This window comes from Erigeron canadensis, chromosome 7, assembly GCF_010389155.1.
Source record: "Erigeron canadensis isolate Cc75 chromosome 7, C_canadensis_v1, whole genome shotgun sequence".
Taxonomy (NCBI): Eukaryota; Viridiplantae; Streptophyta; class Magnoliopsida; order Asterales; family Asteraceae; genus Erigeron; species Erigeron canadensis.
Window position 1 is genome coordinate 28,940,019 of NC_057767.1, and position 25,502 is coordinate 28,965,520.

The 25,502-nt window shown below is 32.4% G+C and overlaps 1 protein-coding gene and 1 long non-coding RNA gene across 7 annotated transcripts; both read left to right on the forward strand.

Annotated features, from left to right (window-relative positions):
* The first annotated feature begins 6,823 nt into the window (after window positions 1–6,823).
* Window positions 6,824–10,383, forward strand: LOC122607997. 6 transcript variants are annotated; one of them, XR_006325143.1, is made up of 8 exons: window positions 6,824–7,118; window positions 7,560–7,702; window positions 7,846–8,050; window positions 8,477–8,553; window positions 8,741–8,811; window positions 9,204–9,277; window positions 9,975–10,026; window positions 10,125–10,383. It is a non-coding gene; the product is annotated as an uncharacterized LOC122607997 (long non-coding RNA). The 6 variants fall into 6 exon arrangements; XR_006325147.1 differs by lacking the exon at window positions 6,824–7,118 and adding an exon at window positions 9,427–9,477 and having other exon boundaries at window positions 7,125–7,702; XR_006325142.1 differs by lacking the exon at window positions 6,824–7,118 and having other exon boundaries at window positions 7,125–7,702.
* Window positions 10,384–21,794: 11,411 nt separating this feature from the next.
* Window positions 21,795–23,544, forward strand: LOC122607662 (epsin-3-like). The gene is made up of 4 exons (XM_043780681.1): window positions 21,795–22,024; window positions 22,333–22,455; window positions 22,536–22,697; window positions 22,851–23,544. The coding sequence occupies exons 1-4, from the start codon at window positions 21,882–21,884 to the stop codon at window positions 23,374–23,376; spliced, it is 954 nt and encodes a 317-aa protein (XP_043636616.1). The 5' UTR covers window positions 21,795–21,881; the 3' UTR covers window positions 23,377–23,544.
* The last annotated feature ends 1,958 nt before the right edge of the window (window positions 23,545–25,502 follow it).

Here is a 25,502-nt window from a genome sequence, read left to right on the forward strand (position 1 = left end):
ACGCTAATAATAGCTGTCTCTGAATCTACTATTACTATTAGGCTATTAGCATGTACGGGGTCCAAATTTTAAATTCACAACAACTCATATGAAAAGTGTTATGACGCCTTATAAATGCTCTCCTATATGTACAAGTAAACCATAAACCCACTTTCATACATTTATACATACGGTAACTATGTTCCACAATCATTCATATACGACTTTTTAAACGCGCCATACGTTACACACTCATATTTAATTAGTAGAGACTATTATCTAATTTCATATGTATAACTAACATTACTAAATTAATTAGTAATCTTATATAGATTGGTTATTATAAAACAAGTATTAAAGTAAAATAAATAAGACATTATATTGAACCGTAGATCATTTATGTTGATTATCTACTAGTTAAATTTTTTTCAATTTTTGGTTAAATGGAATTGATGCGTATTCTATATTCGGTTGTAGCATACATGGATGAAATCATTTTTGTCTAGGGCATTCCGTATATGTAGTTATGTACCAATAAAATCAAGTTTTTCATCATCACGAATAAACGTTAAATAAGCTAGTAAAAAGATATGTAAGCTCTTATACACAATGGTTAAAAATTTTTATTTTTTACAGGTCAACCCCTTTAACATCAAATACTAGTCCTAGTTACTATTACTAATGACATATACGGGGTACAAAGTTTAAATGCACAACAACTCATATGACAACTCACCCGCCTTATAAATGCTCTCCTATAGGTACAACTAAACCATAAAAGACATTTGAGATAAGTATTTTGAAGAGTTAACCACTTGCTTAAACCCCAGTGGTCAGCGGTGTTTACACTTCCCATCAGTGCCGCTTAAGGTTTTAAGGGGCTTAAGCGACATCAATTTTGAGGGCCTATTTAATTAGCATACAAAACTAACGTAAACAAAGCAAGCAAAAAGGAAAAGTACTTGCCTCAAGACGGATATACAAAATTACTGTAAAAGTTATTGGTGTGCTGTTCTACTTGTTAATCTGCTGCCTTTCCTTGTGCTAGTACCTGCCTCATTGTGTACTGTGGAAAGGGCCTTTTATGCCTTTAATTGTTAACGACTGCCTTTCAAGAATAAAAACCATCCACTTTTATTAGCTTTTCAATGGTCTAATACATACATGTTGCCTTCATTGTTATTAAGCCTTGCATTGTTATTAAGCCTTCATTGTTATTAAGCTAAGAAAAATCAAGAGATGAGAGTAAAGACATAGAGAATTGAAAATAAGTGATAATCAAAATACCTTTTATAAACTTGAATGCTATAATCATGATAACCCGACAGTCACTCTTCGAAAGGTGAGTAATGGAATTTTGATTTTCAAGAAAAGTGATTGGTTGAAACGGTTGATGTTCACTTCAAGCCGCTGTTTGTTTTTTTAAGATTAAAAACCCTTAACTATTTTTATTAATTTTAAACTACACCTTTGTATAATTATAAGTGATGTATCATAAGTTTGTGGGCCTTAGGCCCATGCCTAACCCACTATAACTATAAGGTCGGCACTGCTTCCCACTATGTGGGGCCCCGGTGGGTTTTCTCCTAAGATTGTGGGTTCAAGCCTCGGCTGACACAATCCTTGAGTTCCCCGTCTAGGAATTTTCCACAAGGAGGGGGGCTGAGAGACTGCAACTTATGCTCAGCATCTCACGAGTTCCAACGATAGTTGGTTAAAATTGTCTCCAGCCACGTCTGAGTCGAATTATACATTTCAAAAAAAAGTATTTTGAAGAGTTAATTGCAAAATTGGTCCCTGTGGTTTACACACTTTAGCAATGGGGGTTTCTTTTTAAGTATCGTTGCAATAGGGGTCCGTGTTTTGATAATTTTTTGCAAGATTGGTCCTTTTCTAACATAACCGTTAGCGGATGTCGTCAAATCTTAACAGAAGGGTCCATCATTGCTAGTAAACTCAGAAAGGACCCCCATTACTTAAATGGAAAAACCATAGGGACCAATCTTGCAATTAACAACTTGATATCTTTTTGATTTAACTCGAGAGATTGAAATATACAATTGTCAGTGTGTCGGATCCCTAATTAGTAAGTTTATGTATACTCAAAAATTTTGATAATGGAAATGTACCTCGTATAATCTTTTTTACTTTGAAAAATAATTGATATATAATTTTTGTTATTATATATAGTTACGAAATTAGAGGTTGTATGTTTGAAATTTGATATTATCAAAAATTAAACCTATTCAAAAAATATAATTACCATGTATGGTTTTTTAATTCCCTGTGTAACATGTTAAACATTTATGTGGTTGGTGGATTAATAAATATTAATTAATAAATATATAGTTTATTTTAATATAGATCATAACAAACTTTTTAATATGTTTTTTATATATCGAGTAACATTTTGTTATTTTAAGACGTGAATATAAATATTATGTGGATTTAATTATCATCAACAGCTGAAGCATTTACAAATTTTATAATATTTTTTTAGAAATATGTTTTTAACAGTTTAATTATCAATAATCATGAAAAGCTAAAGTATGTTAATAGTTATATTTAAATTAAGTATTTATTAATTTTCATTCTTTTATAGAAAAGTTAAAAAGTATACATAGGGATTTGACGCACTGACAATTATATTTTGCAATCTCTTGAATTAAATCAAATATAATATCAGGTTGTTAACTTCAAAGATTGGTCCCTAGGGTTTTTTCATTTTAGTAATGGGGGTCCTTCTTGAGTTTACAAGCAATGATGGTCCCTTTTGTTAAGACTTGACGACACCCACTAACAGTGTTGTTAAAAAGGGACCAACCTTGCAAAAAATTCTTAAAATAGGGACCCTCATTGCAACGATACTTAAAATGGGACCCCCATTGCTAAAGTGTGTAAACCACAAGGATCAATTTTGCAATTAACTCTATTTTGAAATGTAACAAATCTCTCTATATAACTAAGAGAGGATATGTTTTTTGCTTAGTTGGTATTTATAAGAGCATGACATGTAGGATTTTGTATGAGTTGTCATTTTTCCATTAATTTCTTAATTTTAAGGTGTCATATGTCTATCTATATTATTTAAATTATTCATAATCATTAGTCCTAATCATCATTAGTAATTATTAAAAATAACTTCTTCCGTTATTTGTTATTCACGTGGAATCGGCTGCATCATATCATAAACCTACAAAATTAATATATAATAAGTTGCACAAATATTGAATCAGTAAATTAGTATATAATAAGTCAGTTGCAAACTTATATCATCTTGAATCAAATTAATGGTATCATATAAGTTATCTTAAATCTACTCTAAAGATTAAATTTTAGTAATAATATTTAAATTTAATTCTTTATATATAACTAAAAAAATTATGTATTTTTAGGTGTAATCTTTGCATATGATTTATAAATATTTACGTTGTATTAGTCATGTTTTAACATATTTGATATATATCATATATTCATAAATTATAATTTTACGCTTTTAGTCGGTTTAATCTAGTTTTAGATAAACAAATACAACATGGGTCTATAGTTTATTTGGTTTGTTTTATCATATAGGCTTAGAGAGTGTCCCCCTAATCTAATTATACTTGGTGTGGTAGGATCACCAGTTACGTACAGACACATATATTATATATTGGTGAAGTAAAGCAATTCAAAAAAGTGAAGATTGTACCCGATTTAGTAACCTTAATTACATCCACGACTAGATATCTTGCTCAATTTGTTGTTTTAATTTTTAAAATAGTTTCTTTAGTTTCATATTGACCCTATGATTCTATTTATTTATGATTGATAAATTGGATGACTACATTTCTTATTGAGTGCCCTTGTGTAATGTGGGGAGTTTTACTTACAGATATCACTCGAATAGAAGCCGGCAATGACTCCTAATAAACGTATGAAATATGCTACTACGAAAGATAAGTAGCCGAAATTGTTGTAATTATATTTATTTATATTCTATCGTCCTATATTTGTTGACTATCTACTAATATAATTTTCTTCAGTTTTTGGTGAAATGGAATTGAGGTGTAGTCTATATTATGTTGTAGCATACATCGATGAAATCATTTTTGAGCGCTTTTCATATGTACCAATAAAATCAAGTTTTTCATCATCACGCAGTAACGTTAAATACTTAAGGGGTGTTTGTTATTATAATTACAAAAAAAAATTTGCGTTTACAAAATAAATTGTGCGTTTTCAAAACTGCGTTTTCATAGCAGATAATCACTTTTTTACACAAACACTTTTTTAGATTATTTGTGTTTTGTGAACGAAATAATCAGATAATCACTTCAAAACGCATTTCCAAACACCCTCTTAGTACACAATGGTTGTAAATTTTTCTTTTTTACCGATCAACCCCTTTAACATTAAACACAAATACTAGCTGTCTCTAAATCTACTATTACTATTAGAAAGTTCTATACATCCTACAATGAAAAAGAATAGGAAAAATTTTTTTACATCCATGCCAGATCCGGTAACCAACGAAAGATCTGCTCGCCATTAAACCCAGATGAATGAACATTTGTAAGATAATTAACACTGTTTCTACACTACTGCGGCCCCTCACCAATCGACAGTCAAAAAAAACAATTAAGGAAAAACACAGTGATAATAAATCGGCAAATTTGCCGTCGACAACAACCTCCAACAACACAGTCATTGCCTCTCTTACCACTGACGACTATAAAAACTAAAAATCTTGTATTAACAAAATCCTGTTAATCATCTTTTAAAAGCTATATAGAATTCAAACTTATGATTACTCATGGATCTGAATAATATTATATGATTATCTTATCTTTTAATCTTCAAGTATTTTACTCGCACACAATTTTAAAATTTATTTAAAATAACAAAGTATCTTTCATTATACTACAACACAGTTGTTTTAATTACTTATCGACCAAGAGGTTTGTGTCTGAATCTGGATACCACTTCTGAATGTTAAGAGGTGGTTCAAACATCTGAAATCTGAATACCTATAAATATCTAAATATTTATAAATAGATATATTAACATTTCATATACCTACAAAATAGTAAAATATATATATACAGGGACGACTCTACAATGGGGGCAGTGTGGGCAACTGCCCCCATTCCAATTTTGGTACAATGTAATTTTTTCGAGGTATATTTGTAGTTTTGTTCCAAAATAATAATAATAAAAAATACATTATACATACAAATATCATCATCGTTGTCATAAGCCTCTTCTTTGGAAGTATGTTACTTATGTTGGAAGCATTAGTTTTGAGATAAAATCTTTTATTGGTAAAGTAAAAATCTTCAGTTATTTTGATTTTTTAACGAAGTTGAAAAAGAGAAGTTGAAGTGTTTTATTTGTGTGACTAATTGTATCAAAATTTATCACATGCTCTAAAATTGTAAAGACCAATGTTCAAGTTAAAGATAGATGTTCTCATAACTGGCACCAGGACGAAATTATTTTAAGGGTCCATTTTTTTTAATTCTCCGGTTAGAGTTAATTTTTGTTTAAAAACTTTTTTCCCCTCAAAGATTCTAATAATATAATAAGAGACTTTTAAATTTGCCCCCTCACACAAAAAATTCTGGCTCCGTCCCTGTATATATATAAAAAAAAGTTCTATGATAACATACACACTAAAATCAAAAGCTTTTTTTTATAGACAAATTAATTAAAATGTATATGTTTATCTCCTTTAACATACACACCCCATATACATCTTCCTCATCTTGAGAACTGAATATCCCTACCTACCAACCCACCCAAACTCACGATTAAAAGTTCAAAGCCTCATAAATTTAGTTTACACAAACGGATAAAAAAAACTCATCATTTCATTGAACGAATAGATCAAAATCATGTTTTCCTATTGCTTTTGTCCTTCTGTCGTTACTCAATTCAAATGTTTATGAGGGTGGGTGAGCGAGAAATCTATACGCGACGGTGGTGATCGGAAAACATATCTCTGGTGGTGTGGGTTGTCTCTTACATTTTCTCAATCGACATTTACTTCTGGTCCGAATTAGTAGTTTTAGTCCATTTTTTTGTTAGAATTATTTGTTTTTCATAATTAAAAGAGAACTTTTTTAAGATGATTATTTTAACAAATACTTTACATTTCTATTAATTTATACTATTAGATCTTATTTAGGTTTCAGAAGGTTTTGTATGTTTTTTATCGGATTTATCAGATTTATTAAGTTTTCATAACTTTTAAAAGGAATTAATTTTGTAGATAATATTTTTTTTAGTTAACTTTTTTTTAGATATATATTTTATCTGTTTTCCAGAATGTTTTGTATGTTTTTTTCAAATATAATTTTAGAATTTTGAATCCGAATTAGTAGTTTTAGTCCATAATTTTTATCAGATTTATTAGGTTTTTATAATTCTTAAAAGAGAACTTTTTTTACGATAATTCTTTTAACAAATTATTCACTTTTCTATTAAATAATACTATCAGATCTTATTTGGTTTTTGGAAGGTTTTGTATGTTTTTTTTTTGGATATAATCTTAGATTTTGATTCCGATTTAGTAGTTCTAATATATAGATAATGCAATTATCTATATTTATATGTTTTTTTTTGTGGATATAATCTTAGATTTTGATTCCGATTTAGGAGTCCTCCTATTAGGGGTTTTGTATGTGGTTGGCGTAAGCCGCATACAAACCCCCAATAGGAGGAATCCTATCCCACCGGTGGAAGCGATCTTGTGTGATGTTGGTGTTATCATTGTCGAACTAACTAAACACTTAAACTTTCTCAAACCAAGGGGGTAGCCTTAGAGGGAAACGTTATAAAAAAAGGACTCAAACATCACAATTTTAACAAAATCATTCAAAAACTAATATAAAAAAAAGACACAAAAACACACCATGTCTATCTGATCCAACAGCTCTACACAACCCTCATGGTCGTTGAAGCAGTATCGACACAGACTTATAACATACAAAATATCGGTGCCGACCATTGGCCTAAGGTGAAGCTCATCATAGTGGTCCATGGTGTCTTGGAAGCTATCAGAACGCGTCTCCATCTGCTTCAGGGCCAATATGCACGAACCTTTGCGGCATCATCTAATAGCGCGAGTTTGTCTCGTTCTCCCGGTTACATCAAGAGTAAGGGGAAAAAACTGGTGTTAATAATTTACAAAGAATTTAATAAAAATAAAAACAACATCAAATTTAATTAGAACTTGTATCAACTATTTACAAAAGAATATAAGAGCACAAAGTTAAAGGGGTTACCTGAACCACTGCATGTGGAACCAGCTCAAAGCGAGTAAACAAACCTGTTATTCTTTCCATATCCTGCAAATATGATTATGAGCTTTTTATTTAAGTAAAAAGTAGATTAAGGTTAGCAAAAAAGAATATTTTTTTTTAAAAAAAAATAATAAAAAACTCTTGAAAGAACTTATACTTAAAAATATCATCAATGAAATATCTTCTCAATCTGTCTATAGCATCCGCCAGAGCTTAGCGTATTTTTTCACTTTCTTTAAAATCTCAAATCTATCCATCGAAGCTCCATCGCTGAATCTGTGATATCCGACGCAGCTCCGCTGCAGTTAGGCGACCGTACAGCCGCCACCTTACTTTCACCACCGCAGCAACCGTACCGCCAGACTGTAAAGCCATCGCCGAAAGGATTATACCGCAACGACGATCTCCCCTGTGATTTTAGACCGATCATCCGTCATGTAAGTACTCTTATCAAAAACTGCCATGAGCAGAGTTTCAAGTATGTAAATGAGTTTTGATAAGTTATATCAAAAACTATAGTATATACATGGATTTGCAGTCACTTAGTTATTACTTTGCCTTATTTGTTTTTGTTTGACAGGTTTCTGCGTAGCATTGGTTTCCACTCCAGGCCTTGACTTTGTTCCGGTTTTATGAGGCATGTAAAGCTCTCAACATTCGTTGTAATGATGGGCTCACTGAGATTACTTGCTGGTAAATATATTCGGACAATGAAGTCACTTCTGTTTTCTTCTTATTAGTGCCTGGATGGACCAGTTATCGCCCGGGGCGTTAATACCTGGCAGGTAATTGGAATTCTGGATATCGGTTACTAGTGATTTCCAGCTCTATGTAAAATTTTGCAGGTGTCATGCTGCCTACACTCCTAAATAGTAGCTTGTTAGGTGTTAGAAAGCAATGCTAGATTGCTATCTATCTTAAGATTTGGATTAATTATATTGTTAATTTAACATTTTACAGAGTGTGATAGAGTATGAGAGCATAAAAAACAAGCCAGGATTGTCAAATATTAGCCTGTTACATCACATTTCTCATTATGAGATCTACCCATTTTCATTTTCTTAACTACTCTTTGGGTGATCTGTATTTGACATACTAAGTATTTATTGAAGAGTTTATAATAGGATTTGGACAGAATGTTATGTAGAGATCACTGAGTCAAATGTGCCCTGTAGATGTAATTTATTTGTTATTCAAATTGTTGCTTTCAGTACGTAGGTGTATTAATTGGTGCAAAAACGACTCATTGGACCGGAGTTTCGTGTTCCGACACTTCAGTTATCCAAATGTAATTGTCAAGTACTTCCTCCTTTCAGTTTTATTCAGCCATTTAAAAGACTGACTCTTTCAAATGATGCCAATTACATTCATATCAATGGTTATAAAACTTGTAATTTTGGAATTGTGACTTTCGTTCAGAATACATGGGATTATATTCCTTAAAATGAAGTTAACTGGCTTTATTTAACTTGCAGTAAACTTGACATTCTAAACATCGCTGGAAACCTCGGCTACCAGCTTGATAATCAAGTCACTCAAGGCGGCTGTAAGTTCTTTTGATTATGCAATTTCAAATGGTCTTGATTAAATAGCTATATCTTACTTTCTGAAATGTGGTGCTTTGATACTAGGGAGGTTGCAATTTCAAATCATTTACTTATAAATGGGTCCATTTGGGCTTATTTATATCTGCCAATTAAATTGTTTCACCTTAAGGAGACAGGTCAAATGAAGCAATGGGTTGAAAGTCATGTGAAGTTTACTTGAATGCATAGAAACCTCTCAGAATCTCGTTTCATTATTTGAGAAGTAGATTATTTTGTAATCATATAGTTTTTGTGAATCTGTTTTAATACAGCACCTACAATATACTTGCAACTTTTAAGCATTTTTTTGAAGTTTTTGGCACCGCTTTTATTATATTTTCTGTTTATATAGGGCTGCTTTCCCGTGTGCAGAATGACGTAGTTCATGGATGGGCTCTCGATTTTGCTCTTAGGAGATGTGTACAGGTGAGACTTCGTATTTTTACGAATACTTCACGTATATAGACATATAGTTTCACTTGGATTTGTAATTCAAAAAGAACATGGGGTTTATTGGCTTTCTTATTAGAATTAAAGATTCCTACCCATGTGATCAAGTTTGTTGGTTGGTACAGCCTGCTCATGAGAAGATAGGTGTTATAGATGGTCAGCCGACTAGTTGATTGGTATCCTTCTTTATTTATGATGTTTGGTTTTGTTTGTGGGAGATTTGGAAGTTTGATAGCAACATTAGGATATAAAAAAGGTGTTAATATCTAAAACTGGTCATATCTAGTTATGTACTAAATATAAAGATATTTTGGTTGTTTTAATCATATTTTCTTTTAAAATTAGGCTGTTGATACTGGATGTTTATATTTGGAATCCGAAACAATTATTGTATATAACATTCGATTATTTAGAGGTGAAAATAAGTTTGTAATGGCTAATGGGTCAAAATAGGTTTGTCTGCACTTGTTTAGAGCTGAAAAAATGGCAGTTTGGGTAATGGGTCAAATAGGTTTGCCTCTTCATCGGTTCTCCGCCCTTGTTTATTTTGCCATGCATTTTTGGACATAACAGCAAGTGCATCTATAATAGCTTCTGCAAAAGGAAGCAATAATTCCCGTCAGTACATGTAGATTCGAACCATATGAACATACATGTTTTGTATATTTTGCAGGCTACCATCAGAGCTCTTCTTTCTTAAATAATCTGCTATAACATGAGGCTCGGTAAGTATGATACAAAAGGTTATCCAGTTGAGTATTAAGGTATAAATATGGGTGTTTCCAACTATTATCAACGAACAATTCTTTTCTTATTTTTTTAGTTAAAACATGTAGCACTTCCTAATGGAAGCCGAAAAGTTCATGCTCAAGAAGCAGATATGCCATCACTCCAGTAATATAAAATGCTATAATCTTTTGTGATGAGATGCACTTCAACCAAAGAAATAGATCTTTGGTTTAAATTTAGAAACTTTTTAATGTTTAGTTTATTTAGAAGTTCCTTTGGATGTTAAATCGAAGAATTAGATTATGTAATGTATAATAGTTTGTATTTGAATATCAAGTTCTTCATTTGTATAATTTTCCGTTATTTAGCTCAAAAAAATTTTGTTTTAATATAAGCAAATGTTCGCCATATATAACGAGAAAAAATAACATGGAACATGCAATCGTAGGTTATAATTAGCATTGCACAGTGACATGAATAGCGACTAATTTGAGATAGTGACAAGGTTACCTTCATAGTAGCCATGTCGCTATAAAAAAGTTAGTGTCACAACTAGGACTAGAGGTGAACAAAAACCGGTTTCTACCCAACCCGAAACCGAAACCGAACCCGAACCGGTTTTTCAGTCAACGGAACCAAAACCGGGTTTGACCCAACCCGACCCGGTTTGAAACCGGTTTGGGGTCAAACTTTGACCGGGTTTGACTCGGTTTTTTTGACCAAAAACCGAACCCGACCCGAACTCAACCCGGTTTCTAACCGAAAATAAAACCCGAAAACCCAAACCGGTTTGTAACCGCCAGGTTGGGTCAAACCCGAACCGGTTTGGGTCAAACCTGATTGTTGACCAGTTTCGGGTTCGTTTTCGGGTTCGGGTTCCAACCCGGTTTTTTTGAACACCTCTAACTAGGACAACGCTATTATTGTCGCTATTTTAGCGTCTTGTAAATTAATGTCACAAAAATCTGCGACTTTTTTATAGAAACTTCACACTTAATATCGCTATGTAAGTCGCTAGCTTAAAATATGTCGCAAACCAAGTCGTTATGTATGTTGCTAAATGGCATTTTTCTTGTAGTGCCGCCGGTAACAATCCAAAGAAACAACTGTTGGTCTACTTTCACCGCCGCGAACAACCACCACAAGTAACCATCGGTCTCTTTTACTTCGTTTGCAGCCGTTTGCTTTGTATGATCCGCCGTTGCAATAATGATATCGGAACCGACAAACCAATCCCCATGTCCGTAATGTCATCACACTTTCAAGTCACTGACCTAACACTTCCACACACATATTAAACATCAAACTTAATTTATGAGAGCAACTGTAATTAATTGAAAGATCTATTCTTGGAAATTGGAATGAATTGAAATAGCATGGTCAAAATTTCATTTGCATTGTTTTTTTTTATTATTTTTATTTTGTCTCTGAGTGAAAAAAGAAAAGTGTAAGGGCATGTTCAATGGAAGTTGAACAAAAGTTTTCTTTGAATAAAAAAAGTTTTCTAAAAGCTTATAACCATTTGAGAGAATGAATTTTTTGAGGTAACGGTTGAGGATGCTCAACCCTTTAAGAAAAAACCTTTTTTGGTTTAAGAGAGAAAAAAAACTTTATAAAAACATTTCCATTGGAGTATATAACTTTTTTATAGGTTAAAATTAATAGATAGTTGAGGTAGCAAAATAAAAAGCTTTTGAAAGGTTTTTTCCATTGTAGATGCTTTAAGGAGTACTATATTAGCTAGAAGCCTTAGAGGTGATGTATAATGAAAATGACACGTATCATTACAATTTTACACATTACGCCTTACAATACAATGGGGTAGGTATATGACATTTTTAACTATTATATTATATTATCTTTTACTGTATAATGTTATATGTTTAAATGTGAGAAAATGATATATCTTTTTAAATAACCCATACAATATCACACATACATGATAATTATAATTTAGTAATTTTCTCTCCAAATTTTATCCATTAATTTTGGCAAATGTCATAATCATTTTTAAAAACACTCGACTACAACAATTAAATTTAATCAAATTATAATATAAAAATTCAAAGGAAATGTTTAAGTTATTAACAAAATTAGATCTGTACAAGTAAATCTTTTTTAATTGCTCTAATTTTTTGGAATATTTTGAAAGAAACGTATATATACACGATAATATTACGTTTAGGATTCAAGGATATTTTTATATGCGGTCACTTTACTGGTTTAGAAAAAAACTCTCCCAGCAACACGCGAGGAAATTTTTCTTGTTATTATTACACTACAAATGTAAATAATCTAAATAATTCTGTCTGGATTCATAAAACTTACAAAATTTAAAAAACTTGATAAAAATTTTAAAAATAACATTCCCGGACATTTGTCCGTAAGGTCTGAGGTTCGATACTCTGGGGCGTGAGATTTACAAGCTTTAGGTTTCCTTGGCCTTCGTGGAGCATTTACCGGGTGGGGCGGACAGGGGGAGGGAAACAAGTTTTAGGTCCACGGTAACTAGTCCAGATACCCGTTGCCCGACCCTTGCTGTTCTAAAAAAAATGTGTGGTATTTAACATTATCCGATTCATGTTGATTCCTAATGTGACTTTTATTTTTTATATCTTAGATGCAAATTTAACATTTTGAGAAAAGAAAAAAGCAATTATATATATAAATAAAGTTATTTATAAAGATATTTTAGTATGAATAATATTGGGAAATATTTAAATTATATCATAAATCATTTAAAATACTTGATTGCAGATAACTAGCGTATAACCCACGTAATACGCGGGAGAACCATATAAAAATAGTTAAACTTGTATATATAAAAAGCTGGCAAAAATAAAAATAAAAATTAAAAGGTATAAAAAACTAAGAGAAGAAAAAATGAACCGTAATGAGAAAAAATATTTTAGTTGATTACCTTATTTATCTTATATTTTAATCATCTTGTAAAGAAAAATATAATTAGAATATGGAGGATCGATCATAATCATTATATTAAAAATCAAGAATCTGTAAACTTGTAAATAAAAACACTCATTAAAACATAGATCGGAGTTAAAAAAAATCGTTTAAAAGAGCGTTTCTCATATTGCTTTGTTATTAAATTATTAGGCATAATTTTTTGTGATAATTCGTTTGATCTCACTTAAAAGAGTGTTTCTCATGTTGCTTACAATCTATATTGCTTTTAATTTATATTACAAAAAAAATAGTGGAAACTTGCAAAAGGTCAAAATGTATGGGTCTTTAAAAAAAATAATAGAAGTTGGAGGACTAAAATCATCTTTGACTAAAAGTCCAGTCAAAGATGATGTAAGCATTTTAATCCTAGGGTTGAAAATAAAAGATGAAATTCAATATAAGGTCCAGATTTTCCATTTTTCTAATTTAGGTTTCTCTTTTAATATACTAACATGGTACTCACGCGTTGCAACGGATACCATTGATAGGGCTTCTCATATCACGATTACCAGAACAATATAACTGGACAATCAATCAATTAAGATCCTACGCTCGATAACGTATCAATCTTCATGCCAGAATTGAAATTGCTAAAACTAATAGTGATTTCAAGTTTTATCCGTTGTAACTTTTGTTTGTACTATATCTATACATTGAGCATACCCATGTCAACAAAATTTGCAATTTACTCTTTGATTAGGATACAAAATATTCATATTAAACCAACTTCTCTGAAATAAGTAGCCTACATTGTCTTGTAAAAAAATATACACTTTTTTCTTTCTCTAAATACATGTCGTCCATTTCTGAGTCTCTAACTTAAAATAATTTTTCAAACTAAGTCTCTAAATCAAAATAATTTTCGAACTATTTTAAGCTATATAGTCAATGAGACGTTGACCCGTCTACTGCGCTACTCGCAATTTGTCCCCTGGTTGAATGACAAAATGATCAATGATCTTAACTGTATTTAGAGGATTCTGATGAAAAGCATTTACCGTCTAATTGCTCAGAAATTTTCTATGGTGGCTTGCCGACTGAGGCTATTTCACCTTTTCCCGCTGGGGATCTAGCCCTTTCCTTTGGAACCTGCATATTAGAATGTTTATCAGCCATGCAAGAGATGGATGTCAAATATACAAATCTAATGTTTAGATGTGACAAAAAGGATTGTCTAGTAGGGAAATGGGTCAAATCGGTCATTCTTAACGGGCTAACATTTTTAAATACCATTGAAGAGTAAAGTATGCGTACTACTTATAGTGTTATATGTAATACTTGCAAAGAAAAAAATTATCAATGTTATATACCCACCTTATCAATGTTAAGCCCAAGTATCATATATGGCTGCACCCTTTAGTGAGATTAAAATCATCTCATTCTTGCATATATTGCTCCGTGTCACAACAATAACCTGGTTATTGCACAAGAAATCAATTTTATATAAGTGAAAAGAGAAAATGGTACCAAAATTATAAAAATCGAACCTCTAGAACATCAAAAGCGGACATGAGATTCCTGAGACATAGGTTTAGAAAAGTGCTCACTTTCCACAATCTGTACCATTCATATAATGTGTGATAACCCGAAGTAGCCAAAGCCCAAAAGGCTATGTTGAACGCATAATTCAACAACTAATTCCATAAGTAGGATGAGAATTAAAGTAGCTATAAGGTGTGCTGAAACACGCAGAACTCCTATTACTACGTTACTTTTTTCTGACATTATGGAAGGAACAAATGATATTGCAGCCACTAACAGTAACATGGCACCCACAAATGATACATATGATTGCCCAAGCATGTACATAAAAGCATTCTATACATTCCTAAAAAAATCCTAACATGGCCCGTAAATGTATCGTTTTTCTTTAAGATATGGCCAAGATTGCACTATGAAAAAACTATAAAAAAAAAAGTATTCTCGATCTTCAAGTACAGGTTAATGAGAATATTAGCATAATATATACCTGCGGGAACATTGAAAAGGCCAATATGAAGTAAATGAACCCGCCAATAAAATCAAGCACCCAGTTTTTCTTTCGGAACTTCAAGATATTACCAAGAGCAATCTGCATCTCATAATTAAGCTCTAAATTATTCAGGCCTTTAACTATTTCGACACTAAATCACATTGTTTTACGAAACAAAAGAGGCACTTGGTGAGTTACCTCTCGACTACGATTGACAACACCAATTCATAACATAAGACCATTACTAATTATGATACCTGTGTTGCAATATAGAATATAAAGAACCAAACAATGGATAGATTATAATTTAGTATAACTCGAGAAATCTAATATAGTAAGAAAAAAAGAACAATCTCCAAGATTTTGAAAACCTTACCATCTAGCAAGTGCACTTGTTGCTCCATGACTTGTAACCCAACCTCAATTCAGGTTTTCAGCATTCACGCAAGTTGTATCCTGCTGAAATAAAAAAACAATTTCATCAAATCATGTTTAAAATTGTATTCTTGTTATTCAAGATATACTTCTTTTTCTCTGGACTAAGTTCGAGATCATCACTTGGTGAACTATGAGCCTAGACGAAATTCAAACTCCCAACAATAAGTTACACTAAAGTTTTATTTATGACTTCAAATAGACTATTTTTGCAAAGGGAGTCTCCATCCGTTTTTGAAGTTCAAAAGTGGGAGATGATCGAGAACCGAATCTTAATTTGAGACCACGCGATTGTACCTATTCTAATTTTACTTGTACAGGAGCAAAATAACTAAAATATCCCTCTTAAATGCATAGTAGTATAGATAGATAATGGGTAAGCAAGGATAAAAAAGTAATCTCGCAACTCTTCTTTTCAACGGGTGGTATTTTCTTTATAAAAGAGTAGAGATAAATAAGTGCACGCATATTTGTTAAAAGCGCTTTTGTAGTCATAAGTAATGCACTACTTGATTATTAAAAAAAAAAAAAAACATGAGCAATAAAGTGTCTACAGGTCAAAATTATTGAATTTTGACCCGTTACTCAACCCACATGAACCGCCCAACATGCCACCTTCAATGAAAGTAAAAAAAAAAACAAACAACTTACACGCGCCACTATTCATCTTCCATATTACACCTAACGCCTAACGCTTCTATCTCACTTTCTGGTCCGGTGTAAGCATGTTGTCAGGAATATCAAGAAGTGTATACTTTTCAGTATTAGAAATGTCGAGGATCTCCTCAGTTTCATCTTGATCGCCCGTGGACTTCTTTAAAGATTATGTTAGTTTGTAAATAGCAACTTCAATTTCTTGACTCGGCACGTAATGCCCAATATTGATCATTAACATTCTCGAGCTTCTCTGTCAGTAGAAAGATCTATGAGGTTAAGCTAAACAAAACTAAGACATTAAATTGAGCCAAACAGTCTAAGTCTAGCATTTGGATGAGATAGATACAGTTGTTTAAACATGCAATTTATATGATCATGAGTGATAACATGATTTCAACATATGTTCCATTTGTGTAACTATCCAAAGTATATACCCTTTTATCTTTACATCTCCAACAGTGCTCTACTCAGGAATCCTAATATCGGAGATTGTAGGCTACACATAACATGGCAGAGTTTAGAACATGAACAGTCTTCTCACCACCTTTACAAAAAAAAAAAGAGAGCATATAATATTTGTAGTACTTGAAATGTCAGGATGGTAACATGATTCATACAAATTTTATTAATCTGGTGAGACAATATCAATTAGCCGAAAATTTAGTAAAGACGGCAAAAATCGAACTAAAACCAAACATTTGCAAATCTTAAATAGTAATGTTTAAACCTATAGGCAGGTCATATGAAAGTGACTCTAATACCTGATATGTTTAAAACTCCCCGCAAATAATAACCGATAACCACATTTCATACAAAAATACAAATTTGATTTCTTAACGGATAGATGATGCAAGGAAACATACTATAGAGAATGATATTTCGTGATGGTGACCAATATACTACCAGCCCTTTTTGGCTAGGAAAAAAGCAATTTACCGGTCAATACTTCACCAAATATACATCCAGTGCCCAAACTATCATCAGCAAGTGTATACTGCATTTACAAAATAATTGATGGTCGACGGTAAATTAAACAAAAGATAAGAAACAAAATAGTAAGAACAAATAAAGAAAAACCCTTGTGACAAAATAAAATTGATGGCTGCGGCGGAAAGAATCAAAATCAACAAACGTAAATTATATTATATTATAAATATAAAAGATGGGATATATTTTATAAAATATTTTTTTATTATAAAAGTTATATAAAGAATCAAAATCAACAAACGTAATATAACTTGCTTATTATATATTTATATTATTATTATTATATTAGTATTAGGTTGATTTATTGATGGAAGTATAAAATTTAAGTTTAGTTGGATTGGAAGAAAAATTAGTTTTTTAATGAATAATACCGTTGGGTTGGGTTGTAAATGAAGTATGGCGTTATGTCCGGACTACAAAGAGTGATGACACAATCAATAAACTCTAAAACAATTATAAACACTAATTTCAGAAGAATAATCAACTGCTTCTTAATGTTTTAAATCATAGCATTAACATCTGACAATGTTTTATCAATACTAGCATGGTACCCGCGCAAATGTGGCGGCGGTGGCCACAATGCGATGGTGACGGGCGGCGGTTGCGACTGACGGTGGTGACGATGAGTAGTGTGAGCTATTATGTAAATCTAATTAATATAATGGTTAGTATAGTTATTTTAAAAGTTGATGGACTAATGGTGTTTTTGTTTCATTTAGAGTGGGGTTTTATCATATTTATGAGTTATTGTTTTAATGGAGGGCAATTCTGACATTTTTTCTCCTGTAACTTTTAACAGGGTTCATTCTTTTTAATAAGGTGTATAGATAGATGAGGAATGAAAGATGGTCAAAATTTGCACTACTCTATGTGTACATATGGAGAATAGATATAGCAAAACTGAACCAAAAATGAGAAATAAACAAAAGTTGTAAAAAATAAATAAAAATCTAATCATCGGGCCTGAAATATAAACAAAAAAACTAAAATATAAACATCTTTGTCACGTATCACGGATTCACGGCCTACAGCGACCATACATGACCAACGTAAAATTAGTGCCCAGCTCAGATCTTCTCCTGTTTTCGAAAAGCTTTTCACCATAAATTTACAGCCCAACTGCCATAACATTATGTTTGGGCCTGCACATTACTTAGAGTTTTCCATCTTTTGTACTTTTGTTCCATATGACCATAACTAAAAAAAATGACCATAACTAAAAATCAGTAGACGAAAAAATCATATCTATACTATATTATAAAGCAGATCTCTCTGTCTACATTTTAAGTTTCAATATTTACTTTTCTAAAATGTCCATATATCAATTCTATATTTACTTAACACACTTTCTCTCTCCTCAAATCTCAACCAATCATTTTTTTTCTCTCATCCATAAATAATTTATTCCTCCAATTCATTCAAAATCTTTTATCTCAAAAACCATACATCGATAAATTCTAAAAATTATATGGGTGTTCTTAAAATTTCATGCTCTTTCATTAGAGATGTCATTCGATATACTTTCGACGAATTTTTTAAATCCGAGGGCAGAGCCCGTACGGCTAAGTCATTTGGTATCACACTATATAACCTATCACCCCCACCATCTCGCTGCCGTAACGCACGGATACTTGCTCTCGTTCACTATAGCACATAAATGGAATGTTTGATCGAGATACGGTCAAACAGGCCGAAGACTTATAACTTATTAACCCCATGCTTCACCATTCAAAAAACCATATGACTTGACTTTCACTCTCAATGACTAGGCTTATTGGCTTATGACCATTAACTGAAAAACACGTAGACTTCTTTCTTGACCCAAAAGAAGCATAATAACCAACTTAATTTCTCAGTAACTCAAAATACGGCCTAACGGGCCAATAACGCATCGATCCAAAATATAGATAATAACATACTTAATGTTCTAACTTACACATACATATAATCCATCAGTAACCAGTTTTGTAGATAACAAATATGATGAAAAATGAAACTGGAAAGTATATTATTACAATATGATATGAACATTGTAAACTAAAAATATCCCATACCACTTAAACCAAGTCGATCGAGTTGACGTTATTTTAAAGTAAACCTAAACATAAACAAAATCTATTAAAATAAAAACAATGGGAAAGAGTTTCGACTTTCGAACCCTTTCTCAATTGCATGACGGGTGAGTTTCCCATGACCTATCTTAACCTTGTGGTGGGATCCAACATGAATTTGGTAAAAAATTGGGACCCGGTAATACACACCTTTGAAACCAGATTATCCCAATGGAAATCTTCTACTCTCTCTCTCTCTGGGTGGTCGAATCACCTTGATTAAATTCGTGCTTGATAGTCTCCCAGCCTACTACTTTTCTCTGTATAAGGCCCCGGTAAGTGTCATATCAAAACTTGAATCAATTCGTAGATCTTTTTTTTTGGAGGGGGGGGGGATCGATCTCTAAGAAGAAAATATCGTGGATTGCATAGGAAAAAATCATCGCTCCTGTTGATTCGGGCGGGTTAGGGTTGGGTTCTTTACATGTTAAAAATCTATCATTGCTTTCCAAATGGTGGTGGCGCCTCCGTAAGGATCCCCATTGTCTTTGGGGACGCGTCATCTCTTCCATACACTTTTCTAATCGTAGCCAATCCCCTGTCCCTTTTAAACCGGATTTGGTGGGAGCTTGGAGAACTATCGCCAAACTTGACTCCCACCTTGTCCAATTTAATGTTTGCTTGGAGTCTCAAATTACAGGTCGTTGGCAATGGAGGTACTATTCGATTTTGGTCAGAAACATGGATCAGCAATTCCCCTCTTTCTGTTTTATTTCCTGAACTATTTCAACTTGAACGAGAAAAGACCTGCCTCATCAAAGATCGTTGTACCGGTAATGGATTATTCTCCCAGTGGCAATGGAACTGGTCCAAGCCTCCCACTTCTTCCACCGAACTGCAGCAACTCGAAGCCCTTTTATCTTTGATTTCACGCACGCATCTGACAAACTCTAGTGACACCTGGACATGGAAACTTGACCCCTCTGGATCCTTTACCACCAAGTCTATGCGATGCTGTCATCAAAATGCAACTTTTGGACCGAGAACCTGGCCTTTTCCATGGAACCGTTTGACACCTTTCAAAGTAAATATCCTGGGATAGCGTATTGAACAAAACCGTCAAGTTTGTAATTTCTCGCTTTATATTATGCTATGTACTCCTAGCTTCTCGCTAGTATTTCCTTTATTAATAAAATATCCCTTTTGACTGTTTAAAAAAAAAAAAGCCTCAAGATATTTTAATTTTAATAATCAATAAATGGGGATAGTATATTTGTTGTTGGCTGCATCAAAATTTCTTGTGGTTATATAAAAGTCAGGGAATGATGATTTATACTTATATAATGAATGGGTTAAATTGTAGTATTTTCCAAAAAAAATTCTTCTTTGCTGCAGCCATTCCATTTTGCATATTTGATTTACCCTTAATAAATTAACTAATTGATAATAGTAATAGAACTATAAGTATTTTTATGAGGTTTGTTTTCATTGTGTTGTAGATGGTTTTACTTGTTCATGAAAACCTTATTTTCGTTGTTGGCATTGTTATGTAACAAGTTGCTTATTTTTAATGCAACACATCCATACCAATTTATATAAAAAAAAATAGTCTATTTGTTTAAAGTTACATGAAAAAGTTGTCTAAAATATCTTTAATGATTAAATTACATTATATTATTTATTTGTTAAAATATATTCATTAACTCTTTATGACAATTAATTTTACATTAATAACCTACACCACTCGACGCCACCTCTCACCCTACCACCACACTGTCGCCGCCATGTCCACCGCCACATCACGCAGGTTTCGTGCTAGTAATAACTAATAATCAAAACCACTTGGTCTTAGATCAAGTAGCCACATGGGGCCCTCTTTGGGGGTTCTAAGGGAGGGGATGTTGGCTGGAAGACTTGGGATCGAATGTCAATTCCCTATGGTCTCGGACATTTTTTCTCTTCGGACGCGTTCAGGTCGTGTTATCGCACCCTTGGTCTCCAAGGGTGTCTTCGGGTTCTAACCGCTAGCATACTGCCCACTTGGATGTCACTGTTAGGGTTCGAATCACTATTAAACTAACACACCGTTTTTAAGGGGGAAAAAAGTACTCGTAATAAAATAAAATAGAAAAATAATCAAGGTATATATGTCTCGCAGCTCGCACAATCCAAACTAATGATTCTCGTCATCGTTTACTTAAATATATGAGGTTTTATGAAATTATCACATACTCGGTTAACCTCTTATTCGTGCAACATGTCCTATCACCAAAGTACTTTGAAATTTCTTAACTTGTTATGTCAAAAACAAATTGTTAATTTGATTTTTCAAGTCCAAATACATCTTTAACTAACACATTCACCAAAACACAAAAGGTTAGTGACTAACTAACAATTAGGCTTTGTATACAAACTCAAAACTTTCTGTAAAAGTAACTTGATCAAACTAGCAAAAATTGAAGGATTATAGCTAATTCATTAACCTTTTTGCAGTAATGAATGTTAAGAAATATAACATTTTCATTATAATAGTAATAATACTGTAATATTTATAACACAAACTATAAAATACGTTATTTCCAACAGAATCATATAGAGCCACATATTTCCATTCACAATAAGTCAAAGTTAGCATGTGTCACATTTTTGGACTCAAAATGGATTAATTAATTGAAGTGTGACGCCATTTACATTTGAATATCATGTATTTCCAAACATTTGACCAACTCCAACTATACCACTTTCGTTATTCTTTCAAGACTTCATATTTTTCTCCCATGAAAAAATGTCAATCTTAGGCAAACCCAACAACAATGAAAATCTGGGATCATCATCTTTCCATGAATTTAAAAAACAAGCCTCTTTTTTCTTTAAAGAAAAGATCAAGACTGCTAGATTAGCCTTGACTGATGTCACCCCTGCTCAATTGTAATCTCAATTTTTTTTTTTCTTTTTTACGTATTTGGATTAGTTTATTTTCTGGACTTATCGGCTTATTGAAATTTCAAAAGACCGATAAGTGCATAGCTAGTTGGCTTATAGCCTTATATAAGTATGATCAAAGTGATAAACTCATAAGCCGGGCGGGGGGAAATGCGTATACTGGTCTTTTGAAATTTCGATTAGCCGATCAGCTCAGAAAATAAGATAATCCAAGCATCCCATATTTAAATTTTGGTTTATATTTCCTAAGAAAAGTTTAACTTACTTTTTTTTTTTAATATGGGTTATTTAAGATTGGTTGAAGAGTCAACAAATGGCAACCAATGGGCACCAGATGCAAGAACCTTAAAGTTGATATCAAAAGCTGCTTTTGAAATTGATGATTATTGGAGGATTGTTAATGTTCTTCACAACAGGTATATAGTATGTATTTTGTATCTATCTGTTTTTGTTGAAATTGTATTATTGAGTGTGACTATTTGGACTTAAATAACAGATTAGTGAGATTTGATGCAAACAATTGGAGGATGTGTTACAAAGCTGTGTTGGTATTAGAACACTTGTTAACACATGGCCCAGAAAGTGTTGCACAAGAATTTCAGACTCATAAAGATGTTCTTCAAGAAATGACTAGCTTTCAATATATTGATGAAAAAGGGTACCTTTTTTTCTTCTTGGTTTTGGATAATTTGATGTAAAAGATTAATCTTTATTGTTGGTTTACCTTTTTTATAATATCGGTAGCAATAGTTTGTACTTTGTAGTATAAGATTTTGGTCTTTTGACTGTGTTTTACGCCTTTACGGTGTAGATTCAATTGGGGGCTTAATGTAAGAATGAAATCAGAAAGAATCTTGAAGTTTTTTAATGATGGGAATGTTTTGAAAGAAGAAAGAACAAGAGCAAGAAAATTAAGTAGAGGGATTGAAGGTTTCGGGAGCTTTAGCCATAGAGTTTCATCCGAAAACGGTGTTCTTCAACAATCTTCAGCCGAAAAATACAGAAGGTCCAATACACAATTTAATGAACATGGCAATCTTGAAGAAAATCAGGTCCAAGATGCGAAATTGGAAGCAGGAAACTTCATTAAGAAAAAAACGCAGAATTTGGGTTCTAGTAGTGGATCCGTTGATAACTTAATAGTAGAAAAGTTGGGAAGTGAGTTTAGTGTGAAAGAAAATATGGCTCCAAAGGAGGATGTTGTTCTTGCTCCGATAGAGGAATCAAATCCGTTATTGGGTGATAGAAAAAATAGTTCAAAGATTATGGTAGACGTTGAAGAAGATCATCCATTCAACGATGAAGAGAATGAAGCAAAAATGTCCTTGATTTCATGATATGGAGTAGACAAAAGTGTTTGCTTATATATTTACTTGTAGCATTTATCATGCTATAAAGATGTGTTTTGATCAAAAGAAATATCATGCTTTCTATGTACACAAAGTTAAAAGTACAATATGATGTTGTTGTGTGATGAAAACAAATAAAAAGGGATTTTGGTCTGACTAAGATATGTTAATCTGATGTTGATTTTGGTCTAACTATAGATATGTTAATCTGATGTTGTTATGTGATAAACTCAAACAAAACTGCAATTGAATTAGACACCTCGCAACCTCGCCAAAGTGCATACAGCTGTTTCAAGCTCTTATTCAACCCTTGGCTATGCTTTTCTCACATACATATCTCAGTTTTCCCTGCAATTACCTTAAGCATCACACCCTTTTGCTAATATTATGTGACGGCCATTTGTATAATCATCACCTTCGCAACAATTCCCTCACATAACCAGTATGTATCCGATTACTCCTCTCTTTAGCTTTCTCTTCCTCTAAAATCAAGTCATCCATCCCAGACCCACCACCAACCTTCCCCTTTTTGTCTTTTGCCACCTTATCGACAACTTCCATTTTTTTTTTTTTAACGACAGAATTAATATATATTAATATAAATGGCAAACTAGCAAGGTATCATGAATCGACAACTTCCATCTCATAATAAAAATCTCGAGCTTCCTTCCCCTTTCTCTTTTGCTTCATTTTTCGTTAGGAGAACTAACGCTAAACTTCTTCTTCTTATCAGTGTTGTAAAATCGGATTTATCGGCCGATATATCGGTTATCGGCCTTCACCGATAAGAAAAATGACTTATCAGGCAATTTATCGTTTTGGTCAAATTTCGGTCAAACTCGGCACTTATCGGTCAATATCGGTCGGAAAAAAAATTGACCAATTTTTTTTTATTTAAAAAATTGGGTTTTTATTTATTACTTTCTTTAATTCAATTTTTTCTATCTGATTTTTAATTAATTATTTAATTTTTGAGTTAATCTTTAATAATCTTTTAATATCTAGTTGTAAATTGTAATTACTTTCTTTACTACCGTTTTTCCCTTTTGAATATAGTCTATAGAAACTTAAATTTCAAAACTTTAAGTGGAATTATTTTTTTTTCCTATAATTTTATATTCTAATTATTGATTTATTGTATTACAAATTGTTTATTTGTTAGTATATATATAAATTTTAGATAAATTCCTTTACATTTTAAGGTATCCGATATATCCCCGATATATCCTATTTATCGCTTATCAGTGGTCAGCCGATAATAAACCGATAACCGACATTTGCTTCTTACCACCAATAAAGAACATAGATAGAGAACTACAAATGGGTGGGTCAAAATGGTTGCCGTGTCAAGACAAAAGTAAGTTTTAAGTCAACTAAAACACATTTTATCCTTCATAACTTTTTACCTGATTCGGTACCAATCTATTTTTGACCCATTACCTACCCACCTGTTTTGCCACAATTTCTAGGCATTGCAGTTCCAGACGTTCTGAAGTTTCCACCATTTTTGGATCTCTATCCTGCAACAATGCAACTTACACTTACTACTAGTTCCTGTTGTTACAGGTTCTGATTGTTGCTTTACATTTTTCATTTCCAGATACAGCTACGATTTAACAAATACAAACATGTAAGCACAAAATCCAAGTTAATATGTATATGTGTGTGTATATATATATATATATATAACATATATATAAGAACCCTGAATGGTACAAGAAGATTGTAAAAGCATTCAAAATAAACGTTGATCCATAATTACGTAATTCCATTTACCGGAAAGCATTCAAATATGCAATCACCTACTCATCCAACAAACCCTGAAAGTTTCGGTGTATAAATTAGATAAGAGGATATGAATTAAAAAATCAGAATAAACCCACTGGCCACTGCTCGCCATTGTCACAAGAAACTCTAACCTTGCCTAAATGAATGAGCATTTATTCAAATATTTCACAAAAACAATGTGTTAAACAATGTGTTGCTTTGAAAGAATAGGTGGAAAAATCGATCAGCCAATATCTGGATATGACAGTGCAACATAGTTCTAAACAAGCCACAATTCATTTATGATGTTAATACCTCAGTTTGTTCAAAATACAGCCTAATGTGCC